The sequence below is a fragment of the Dysidea avara genome, chromosome 7 (assembly GCF_963678975.1).
Source record: "Dysidea avara chromosome 7, odDysAvar1.4, whole genome shotgun sequence".
Lineage (NCBI taxonomy): Eukaryota > Metazoa > Porifera > Demospongiae > Dictyoceratida > Dysideidae > Dysidea > Dysidea avara.
The window spans coordinates 23,337,109-23,349,334 of NC_089278.1; the positions used below are offsets into that span (position 1 = coordinate 23,337,109).

At 37.9% G+C, this 12,226-nt stretch overlaps 1 protein-coding gene across 3 annotated transcripts in view; it reads right to left on the reverse strand.

The window, feature by feature from the left end:
- LOC136262560 (ubiquitin carboxyl-terminal hydrolase 45-like) overlaps nt 1-12,226 on the reverse strand; it is a 26,860-nt gene continuing 14,634 nt past the window's right edge. For all 3 annotated transcript variants that reach the window (XM_066056875.1, XM_066056873.1, XM_066056874.1), the window contains 7 exons: nt 9,826-9,913; nt 9,233-9,327; nt 5,181-5,228; nt 4,996-5,128; nt 4,067-4,783; nt 3,741-3,937; nt 1-405 (listed from right to left, as the gene is read on the reverse strand). In XM_066056875.1, coding sequence (XP_065912947.1) covers nt 103-405; nt 3,741-3,937; nt 4,067-4,783; nt 4,996-5,128; nt 5,181-5,228; nt 9,233-9,327; nt 9,826-9,913 — 1,581 coding nt within the window. In that variant the 3' untranslated portion in view covers nt 1-102. The remainder of the gene's footprint in view (nt 406-3,740; nt 3,938-4,066; nt 4,784-4,995; nt 5,129-5,180; nt 5,229-9,232; nt 9,328-9,825; nt 9,914-12,226) is intronic.

A 12,226-nucleotide genomic window follows, 5' to 3' on the forward strand; every position in this document is an offset into this window, starting at 1 on the left:
TTACTCAATCAGCAGGGTCATAATATGAAATGAAAGCATGCACTCAGTAGGAAATAAAATACAATAAAAAACATATAATCTAGTAGCAGTTTAAGCAGTACATTAAGGATTAACCACAGGGAGTCTTTCATAAAATAACATGTACACTTCCACTTGCTGTTTCTTGAGATCTTCAAAACCACCTGGAAGTCTCTTCACTTGACGATCATTAACATAAAACCAATCTCCTTTTTTAGCGTCATCTTCATCATAGACCATTCTTGATGGATGTGAAACACTTTCTGCCAACTTCTTGTTTCTTCTTCTAATATAGGCAACATAGTGGCCACCTGATAAACAATTTCCACGATGCTCCACTACAGCATATAGCCCATATAATATTTTCATACTGGAATCAGCAAATTCCTATTAATTAAAATATATGCATGCATGCATAATCACATACATGTACCTGTACACATGCAATTTTTGTGTATGTGTGCATAAATGGTTATGCTAGTAGGGATCAACCAGGATCTGGAACTTCTTCTCAATTAACATAAACTTAAACAACATTTACTGTTAAATCTAATTTCCTTTGAACATAGTGGCTTTGATTGGGGGTTGGTGGTGGCATCCTTAGCTTTTAGAGTGCTTTGAGGCGGCTTCTGATCGCCTCTAAACACTCCTAAAACTAAGGATACCACCAATGCCCAGGTTTGAGGCCACCATCCCCCACTTAAAACCACTGAGAAAATTTGAAGGTTAAATCTAATTTCCTTTGCCTACATACATAGTACACATACAGTGTATAATTCAACTTAGCTTAATTATGAGTCAGCTATTTAATAGTGACTGAAACTCAATATTAAAGTATATTAAACCTAATCCAAAATAGCTAAGCTGTGAAAAAGGGGTGCGGCCTTTCAAAAATTGGTTAGTGTGAAAAAGATGTGTGATATCAAAGGTGGCAAGCAAGAAATGGCTGCAAGATATCACGTCAATTAAATGACAATGTCGCCACCTTTGATATCACATATTTGTATATACAAGCACCAAAGCCATGCAGCTTGCAGCAGCTGGCTTTGAAGCTGACTTTTGTCTTTTTCTGCAGGTAAACAGAAAGCTCTAAGACATTCTACTATTTTGAAGTTATTTTGTAGTGACTTACTTCATATTTTGTTGAATTTATTTGTATTGCTGCTCTATTGAGATACATATATCTCGAAGTGTGCTTGTTACATAAACAAATGCATACTAGTATAATATATATGGCTGGCTATTGAGTTAGTTGTAACTCATTGATATTAAACAGATTTCCATTACATTAATGAAGGTTTGTACCTTAATATATAGTTACCTGACATGTGCAGGCATAAGCGGTTAAGCTGGAAGGCATGACAACAAATTGCACTGTCATCAACTGCACCATTTAGAGTACATTAGGATGTTTAGTATATTGCTAAAACCTAATTTATTTTTGTAGTACTCTAATCAATGGCGGATCCAGCATGGGGTATTTGGGGCAAATGTCCCGTATTTTTAAACCAGGTGCATGCCTACAGCTGGTGTGGGTGTGCGCCTGGTTTACTGAAATTGTTTTCATAAAGGTGTGTGTGTGTGTGTGTGCGTGTGTGTGTGTGTGTGCGCGCGTGCGTGCGTGCATGGGTGTGTGTGTGTGTGTGTACCTATCTACCTATGTTTGCAGTACACACCCACGTGAGCAAAATTGTTAAATGGTAAAAGCAACTTTTACATAAGAAGTAAAAGCGAAACGAAGTCTGTATTAAACTTTTGCACAGGTAAGCTTTGTTCTGAGGTGGTTTCTTTTCGGCAGTTTGAAATACGGGTGTGGCAACTCTCCTCAGACTTTGTGAATTACCTTCCCTTCGGGTTTTACAGGCATTTAACAACTGAAAAACAACTGTGCAGGCCTCGTAGACTACCAGGAATAGCCTATCCCTTCAAGTTGGAAAAGGGGCATATCCCCTACGTACGCAAACAAAAATGAAGAGCAGCTTTGAGACTTTGTTGAGAGAATTTGTGGGAAAAAACATGATAGTCAAACTATAAAACAGTTTAGAAGATACTTCTGCATGTAATATGTTTTTAAAAGCGGTTTGTTTGTTTGTTTGTTTATTTATTTATTTATTTATTAATGCTTTACAGCACAAGTGCTGAAGGTCTGTAGGATACCTGGTCCTACAGCCTGCTCAAAGACTTTAGCTACTTGGACTTTAACTACTTAAGGTGTGTTTGAAAAGTTGGAGAAAGGAGAAAAAATCCATGACTGGACCTAGGTAGCCTCGAACCTGCAGCCATCCGATTTACGCTCAAACGCTTACAGGAGTCTACCAGGTGGTCAGGATGTTTTCTCCTTGTTATTTTCATGTAATTATATCCATAGGAATTCTAGAGAGTAACTCATTATCTCTAAGTACCCCAAGTAGAACCAAATGGACACTAGTTTATTTATCAATGCTTTACAGCGTTTAACAAGCGCTTCCTTAGCAGTGCATAGCAACGTAACTGAAGAATCACAAAAATTTCGTGAATTACAAAATCAGAGAATTACAATAAATTATATATTATTGCACAACCAAAAACCTATTGGTTAAAATAAATAAATGTAAGTTAGCCAGCTGCATGGCCCCTGGCTTTTAGAAGTAGCACAACATCAACTTGTTTCTTTTGTCATTTTTCCCAACCAAATGACTAAAAAAATACAGGCTGGCTGGCGAGACTAGTAGCTAGCTATATACTAGTTCCTTCCCCTTTGATCTGAACTTGTTTGTGCCCTACCCCTGGATCCACTCCTGCTAATAGAGCACATATTTTTTTCTGAGTACCTCTAATACAACACTAATACAACTCACATAGAATGTTCTAGAACAATCTACTGATAAATCTATGAATTATAACACTTTTACCATTCTAGTGAAGTAAAGGTAAGCAACTGGCAGCAGTGGCAGAGCAATAAAGGGTTCTGGTGTGGAGGTCCCTAGTTTGAATCCTGTGCAAACATTTTTCCAACATCTTTCATGCACTTTTTTTTTACTTTACTTCTTCATGACTGCTTTACTAGAGTACCTCAATTGCACTTGTTTTACATATTTCGATTTTGCTTTATAACTCCTTAACTAACATACTCAGTACTTTCAATCCCCGCACTACAATAGTTACTTCATATACAGATTAATTTTCAATGTCAAGCAGATTACCCTGTAGGTGTGACAACAAATCTCTTTTGCATTTTTCAAAATTCACATATAACTCCCTTGTTCTTAATCTCATCTATACAAATATTGAACTGCAACATGCTGTATTATGCTTTTACTGCCCTCCAAATCTGAAGTAAATCAATTAGATTAAGAAAAATATGAAGAAAAAAAGACAAACCATGGGAGAACATATCTCAGCAATGGCTGAGTGGATTCAACTAAAATTTGAATAAGAGGTGTCCTACCCAGAGAAAGTTTCAAAAATAGTTAATTCCGTTCAGGCACTATTGAGCTACGGATGCGTGAAAACATCAACTTTCTTGGTTTCTGTAAAATACACACTTGTCTGTCGTGGCCTGCACTAGCTGTACTTGGCCACACGACACACCATTGTGTGTCTTGATACAACTCAGGGGCTCATGGCTTCTATGCAGATAAAAAAGGAGCAGAATCTACTTACCAAACAACCTTGTTTCGTAATATGTATGCACTGTACTAGTATAGTATATTACTACTATTATTCATTAACACAAAACTTACCTCAAGACATTCATTGGTGCAATAAGGTGCCATATTCAGAATCAATGGGAAAGAAATTATTATTGTAGATTTTGAAACGCGTACACCAAGGTTAAATCTTTTCATATGTAAAACTAGTATTTCAGGTAGATCAGCAATGCTAAGTTGTTTACTAACTTCAGACAAGCCAATCTGACTAGTAACTTCAGGTGAGTATCCTAGTAAATAAATAAATGCAAAAATAACAATTAAGTGTAAAATACTCAACTCTTAATCCAGTTAAAGCAAAAGAGTTGAGTTTCTACATCAATTCCCAAAACAACATAACTACTGGACAAATACCATACCTTGTTTTTCTACTCTTTCTGCAGTACAAACGTCACACATAAACTTATTATGTTCATCCAGTACATCTAGTTCAAAGTATGCTTGTAGTCCAGCCTCTAAATCAGTTTCTACATTACAACGTGAAACTCGGTAAGGAAACTTTTCTTTTTTCAAGTGCAACTGTAACTGTTTCTCGTCAGTTGTAAACTTAGCACCTTTAACAACAGCAGCAGTAGCAGTACTAGCAGCAGTACTAGCAGCAGTACTAGAAGAATCATTATGAACACTGGCTCCACCAATTACTGAAGAGCTTGAGGCTACTTTATAATCATTGTTGACTTCAGAAGGAACAGGCACTACAGCAGGGGGTTGATATTGGTGGACAGCCTCATTCTCAATAGTGACTGTAGTTAGATTACTATGACCTTCATCAGCTGGTTTTGTTGACTTTGTCATGGAAGGTTCAGGCATATGAGGAATTACAACTGTACTACTCCGAACTGAATCAGTAAACCTGTTTGATTCAACAAATTCACTAGTGGGCATTGAATATTTCTGTCTAGTGTCAGTTCGCATGTATGAAGCAACAGGCTGGTTGGATCTTTTCCGTGAAGAGGTAGACATCTCAAGCATACCAGTGTGGGCTGTAGAAGTGGTACTAGGTCTACTCAGAGTGGGACTTCTACTGCCAGGTATTTCTCTAGGTGTGCTCCGAATAATCGTTTCCGGTTCTGGCACTACATTAAGCAAAAGCAACTATTCACAGAAGTGATTATATCAATCTCTACAGTACCCATATTTTTAGCTCATGTGTCATAAAACACAGGACCATTTAAAATGCTTTGAAAAAAGTTGTTATGTGTGTACTGATTACATAAACATACAAAAGGATAGATCTATGGTTTGTGCACCAGAAAGATGCAGTAGATACTAAAGTCAATGTTGTTACTTTGACGGTCGTAAGCATCCTCATATTCTTCTTTCGAGGTATCTTCAGTGGCTGTTAAATAATTACTACTTTTACTATTGGTTGGAATCTCAAAACTGTGAGAGTAGCAATTGGAAGCTTTTTCAACTCTTTTCTATAACAAAAAATACTGTGGTCTGCATAAACTAATGTAACAAATAGCTTACTGCAACAGGAACTGACAAATCAAAATATTCCTCTTCAAGAGCTAATATCTGTATAGAAAAGAAATGATAAGCAGACATGTTACAATAACAAAATGCAAGCAGGGCTCAACCCAGAATGTTAAGCTAGGGAGGGCAAAGTAAGCCGCTTTGGATTCTAGGGGGCCCTGCATGGGGGCATGCTCCCCCAGGGAAATTCTGAAAATTTAGGTGTAAATATACTCAATTTTGGTGAAATTTTATTGTGATGCCATTGAATATTGACCATTCGATTACACAACTTTGGGATCAATTAAACCTTTCCATTTCTCAAGGCTTTAGGTACAAACCTAGGGGGGGAATGTGCACTTTCCACCCACCCTAGATTAAACCCTGGTAAGGATAACAGATTTCAGTTAACAAACAGTTCTAAGTTTAGGTAAACAATTTAAGTCTGAATAACTGGGAAAACTACGTGTACAGAAGTATGTAGCATGTAATAAGCATCCACCATAAGGGGCTAATTGTGTACAGGTGTATGTGTTGCAGTAGATCAAGACACATAGTGAAGTGTAGTGCAGCTGAGGGAAGTTGTACAGGTGTGTAACATAAAGTGTGCATTATGCAGAAACTATTGCTGCATCAGTCATTCCTGAATGAAATATTTCAATGTGGAAGCCCCTTTGGGTGGGACACGTTCTATACTGATACCCATCTTGGAGATATGTAAAAGTCTGATTTAACTTTTTCATACTCCACTTTCCTTTTTTAAATCACTGTAACTCACACATACTTAATTGAATTTCTTTCAAGTTTAGAGGATAGTAAAAGTATAGCACACTGCATGTTCTAACCAATATCATACAATACGGTAGTACTGTATATTAGGGATCATAGAGATTTGAGTTTTCCTAGCAAAAAATTCATCCCAAAATGAGCTTCACAACTCCATCCTGGCATCTTGGCAGTATTGGTTAGGTATAACCAAGCCCAAAAGTGCCTTCAGTACAACCCTAAAGGCTTCCAATAAATTGTTATTTAAAAAATTTATTCAATGGAATTTTCTACTGACTAACTGCCTGCCTGCCTGCCTGCCTGCCTGCCTGCCTGCCTGCCTGCCTGCCTGCCTGCCTGCCTGCCTGCCTGCCTGCCTGCCTGCCTGCCTGCCTGCCTGCCTGCCTGCCTGCAAACGTAACTTAATAACGGCTAAGGCTATGGGCTTGATTATTTTACTGTTCGATGTTACTTCGTCCCGGGATGTGCCTTTTGGCATACTGCAGTATGTACAATACACATCATGGACTTACCTTTGTCCTCCTTTGTGTCCCATTTCTTTTTGCTGACAGCCCAAGGTGTCGATTCGCGGTAGCACAATGCATGGCTTCCCTACGGTACGTTTGCAAATGGGAATCATCCGTATTTTCCGTGGTGACTGGATTGATTGCAGAGACGATTTTAACACTGTTCTTCATTTGTAACGTTGTGTAACGGGCTGAAAATAGCTGAAAGCGAAGCGTAATGGTGGCTGTGCACTTTCGAGGCAGTAATTGATAGTTGGGGGCACACAAATCGTCGTATTTTTGTGGTAACTGGATTGTTGCAAAGGTACTTTTTCTATTGTTTTTCATCTGTAGCACTGTGTAACGGGCTGAACATAGCTGAAAGTGAAGCGTAATGGCCACTGTACTTTTGAAGTAGTATTTGATAACTGGGGCGCATGCTGTTCAGACGAAAACATTAATTCTGGCGCCATCCTTTCTTTTGATGCGGTGTGCGTGGGTTCACCAGTCATAATAACGTTACAAAAAAAAATTAACAAACAAGTTTAAGGAAAAATTAGGAATTTTAAATTTGATTAAGGATCATAGAAAAAAAGTAGGGAAACAAGGGAGGTCGTCTACGCTTGCAAATATACTAGTGAACATTTAATCCCTAATTCAGTCTATATCCGAGACCAAGACTGAATTAGGGATTAAATGTTCACTAGTATATTTGCAAGTGTAGACGACCTCCCTTGTTTCCCTACTTTTTTTATTCTATGATACTTAAAATTCCTAATTTTCCGTATATAATTATGTTGAAGGATGACAAGAATAAAAAATGTGAAGTTCATAGTTACATAAGCAACATATATCAATAATAATAATAATCTACCCACCTGCATTGCCATTGTGAAAATTGGTGGCCAAGGAATTAATAATTAAGTTCATGCGGCTAATTTATTATATTTCAGGTGATTCTATAGTAGTAATAGTGCAACAAAAGATTATTAATTTAAAAATGAAGTAGGGTTCCAGCAATAAAAAATAGTGAAACAAGAGATGATGGTAGTTATGAAGGACTACTTGGCATTGTAGCAATGTGGGAAAATCCCTACTTGGCATTGGAGTAATGTCGATTGTCCCATGTTGCTACAATGCCAAGTAGCTAGGAATTTTCCCTCATAGCTACCATCATCTCTTGTTTCACTACTTTTTTATTGCTGGAACCCTACTTCAATTTTAAATTAATAACTTTTTATTACATTAGTTTGTTAACTTAGCATATAGCTATAAATACACATGTGGCTGTGACTGCTGTATTAGAGTATATCAATCTTACCATTGAGCTAGTGGGTGTGGCACAATGCTTTATTTTCCTATGGAGCCAGTTCGTTATAGCAAATTTTGATCATTTAAGGGGGCATGGCAATGTTTTAAAAGTGTAGCTTAGCTACTACCCAATACTACAGTATATTGAATGCCTCATATAGTTTCATGGCATCTAATTACGATCCTTCAAGGAAAGTGTTAATACGGAAAATTAACACCTTGGCATGGTTTATCATGAAGAAGATGATAATTTATTTGAAGATAAAAGGAATGGCAAAGCACAGAAGGTATACATTTGTCAGAACTACAAAAGGCACATCCCACCAGTAAGTTTGTTGCTATGGTGTAAAATGGTGGCTGTACGCTGCTTTATTTGGCTTGTGACTGTGGTCGGTCAGGCAGGCAGGCAGGCAGGCAGGCAGGCAGGCAGGCAGGCAGGCAGGCAGGCAGGCAGGCAGGCAGGCAGGCAGGCAGGCAGGCAGGCAGGCAGGCAGGCAGGCAGGCAGGCAGGCAGGCAGGCAGGCAGGCAGGCAGGCAGGCAGGCAGGCAGGCAGGCAGGCAGGCAGGCAGGCAGGCAGGCAGGCAGGCAGGCAGGCAGGCAGGCAGGCAGGCAGGCAGGCAGGCAGGCAGGCAGGCAGGCAGGCAGGCAGGCAGGCAGGCAGGCAGGCAGGCAGGCAGGCAGGCAGGCAGGCAGGCAGGGCAAGCTGGCAAACAAAATTTTGAGTTATGATGATTGTTTTAAAATTAAATATCCAGATGCCTGTAAGTGTTTTCTTGTTTTTAATGCTGTAATTTAAGCTGAATGGAGTAAGACTATTCCGTAAAGGTGATTTTTGCCGTTTCCATGATGGTTTTAGACATGGCTTTTTTTGCAGCGTGCATCACTCTAGGGGAGAACCTTACTAAACTGTGTGACCATACTGTTCAATACAATGCACATATCATGTGTTTGCATATGACCAGGCAGCTATACACTGTATGCTCCGAAAATCAGAATAACAAGTTGTTATCAATAGTTTATGATCATCACTTGCTACTAAGCGATACCATATAGCCAGAAATTTTCAAGGGATGAAACTTTTGTGAATTTCGTGAGTAATGATGGCTTCATGAAAATGTAATCAATGATCATGAAAGTTTTAGGTTTATATACATAGCTACTACTTTACCAAAACCAATTATTATACTTTGACCTAAAAATGCAAGGATTGTATTTTACACAGTTTCGTGAAAGTTTCATGCCTAAAAAATTTCCCGCTATACGGTATTATCTACATTGTCAGCCTATAACAATTTACAGTATGTACAGGCATGTACACTAGCCAGTAGTGTATGACTTTACAGAATGCTGTTAAAAGGCCTCTCAATTATCCTTGAATATCTAATGATGTCTGTAAGGTATGAGGTTCAGGGTAAACGATATATATTTTACCACACCATAAGGCCATTTGACAGTGACTACGCACAAGTCCCAATGTTACTCACCGAGTTACATTCACGACATACGATGATGTTGACAACTCTACCACCAAATACTTCCCTTACCAACTTGCAGTACTTCTGTGCTTGTCTCAAATATGCTGCAGTACAAAGATTAATACACATATGATTATATGACTCTCAATTGTTCAGTTACAATTAACATATGCAAAGACCTCCATATTAGAATCAGTGCAATGCCTTATGGCTGGAACATTTGTACAAAAAATTGTGTATTGCTAGAAATTATATTACACTGTAGCTTGTGAAACCATACCAAGCAATCGGTGCACTAGTTTATTGATACAGTACACTGTATACTATAACAACACATATATATAGAGCCCAGTAATTTCACATAGTCACCATAGAAAATATAATCCATGTGCTTTACTGTATAACAAGTAAACTTACTATATATATAGAGGTAGTTTTTAAATGCAGTATTTATGTAATTGCTAACTAGTAAAATGCTATCTGGATTGCACATACAGTCATTTCTTGTTTTGTATAATTGCAGCTTTATAAACCAAGACAATTTGGGATATACGTAATTCATTGATAAAACTTAAAGTAGTCCCTTTATTACATAAACATACCGTTAATCTCTCTTTGTTCCACTTCACCCCTTCGGTTAATAGATTTCTTGCCAACTCCAAAATATCTATAAATAGCTCGCTTAATTTCCTAGAAGACAGTATTAACTATAGTACAAACCGGCACATACAAAAGTACACTATCACACTGTCAAATTCATATTTGTAATCAATAAAATATCCAGCTGAGCAATAAAAATGCCGGACACTGAAAACAAACAAATACTACAAGAGCTGCTGAAATAGAAAAAAAATTGTACAGCCATGACTAAAAGAGGGATAAATACATACTAGTGTATAATCACTACAGATGTAGGCGACCTTCTTTGTTCTATTACTTATATTATTGCTAGAAAAATGAAGAATTTTAAGGGATCATAGAAACAAAAAGTAGTGAAACAAGGGAGGTCACTTGCACCTGAAGATATACAAGTGGACATCCTTAATGTCCACTAGCAGGTGTAGGCAACCTCCCTTAATGTTCACTAGTATATCTTCAGGTGTAGGCGACCTTCCTTGTTTCATTACTTTTTGTTTCTATGATCCCTAATTGAACTTATTTTTCCTTATACTTGTTTACTTTACAAGTATACAGAAAGATTTGGAATTTTCAACTAGAGTAGGGACCATAGCACATTGATAAAAAGTACTGAAACAAGCTGGAGTAGTGCACGATATTAAATCACAGTAAAACAATAAGAAGTGTTATATCCCTACTGAGCTCAAGATACCATAATGGAAATGCACAGTACGGATAGCTATAACACTTCTTATTGTTTTACTGTGATTTAATATCGTGCACTATTCCAGCTTGTTTCAGTACTTTTTATCGATGTGCTATGGTCCCTACTCTAGTTGAAAATTCCAAATTTTTCTGTGTACTTGTTTGTTAACTATGACCGGTGAACCCATGCATACTGCATCTAAAATGGCACTGCATGCCACAATTATCGTCTGAAAAGTGAAGTATCCATTACGCTTTGTTGTCAGCTATGTTCAACCTGTTACACAGCATTTCGGATCAAGAACTGTTCGAAAAGCACCTCTTCTATCAAAATAGCCACTATGAAATATACAGATGATTTACATCACGAAGGGAAGCCATCATGTGCTACCGCCAAATTGACACTTTTCGCTGTCAGCAAAGATGAATGGGACACAAAGAAGGACACTGGTAAGTCTAAGAAGAATACATTGTATGTATTGCGGTATACCAAAAGGCACCTCTCGGGCTGAAGCGACGTCAAACAGTGAAAAAATAAAACCCGTAGCCTTAGCCGTTATCGAGTTACGCTTGTCTGAAGGCATCAGTCAGTTACTTAGTCAGTCAGTAGAAAATTCCATTAAATAAATTATTTTTAAAATTCTGTAGCAACTTATGTAAAGCATTTTGGGTTGATCTGAAAGCTTGTTTGGGCTTAGTTTTACCTAACCAATACTGCCTCATCGTCATCAGGGAAAATTGAAGCTGGTTTTTCGGTGATGTCTTTTCGTGGGCCATGCCTACTCTCTTGTGGTCCCTACTATACAGTACTATCGTACTGTATAATTATTACTAGTGAACCCTTGCATACCGGAAAGAATAGCACCAGGCTTATTGTTTTTGCCCGAACACTTGCCCCAAATATCAATTACTGAAATAGCGAAGTGGCCATTACACTTCATTTTCAACTAGCCTGTTACACAGCATTAGAAATACTAGGAGAAGGGACAAAATGAAGCTTATAGCCTTGAGTTATACCTGTTTGAAGGAATCAGGTAAAAAGCAATTAGTCAGTCATTTAAAAAATCCACTAGTTAAAATTTGTAACATTTTTGGTCACGCTGAAGGAACTTTTGAGCTTGGTTATACCGTGAAGGTATTGTGAGGCTGGTTTCTGGTCAATATTTTTTTTTTGTGAGAAAGTGCAAATCTCACTATACAGTATTGCCGATATTGTATGGTGATGCCCACTCAAATTAAAAAAATTCCTAAAATTTTCCTTATACTTGTTTGTTTATTTTCTTTGTATAACATAATGTGACAAGTAAACTAGAGCACACTACATCAAAGGAGGAATGCACCAATCGCATATTTCAGTGTACATGCAAACCTTCAACAGCTGCAATCATTTGCTTTGTTTTTAACCTTTACACAATGTTACACACACAGAAAAGTACAAGAAGCTCATCTGTTCTCACTCCCAATGTAGCAAGTGTGGTACAAAAATTACTCACGTGCTATCCACCAATCAACACCTATGCACTAGTAGAGAAAGAAATGGGACAGAGAAAGGTAACGATTGTATTGTAGCTTCTGCAGTAGGCAAAAAGGAATGTCTCAGCCTAAGCAACATCAAACACAGAAGAAAACTTAATGCCATAGTTGAGTTACACTTGGCTGAAGGTAACAGTTACTTAGTCA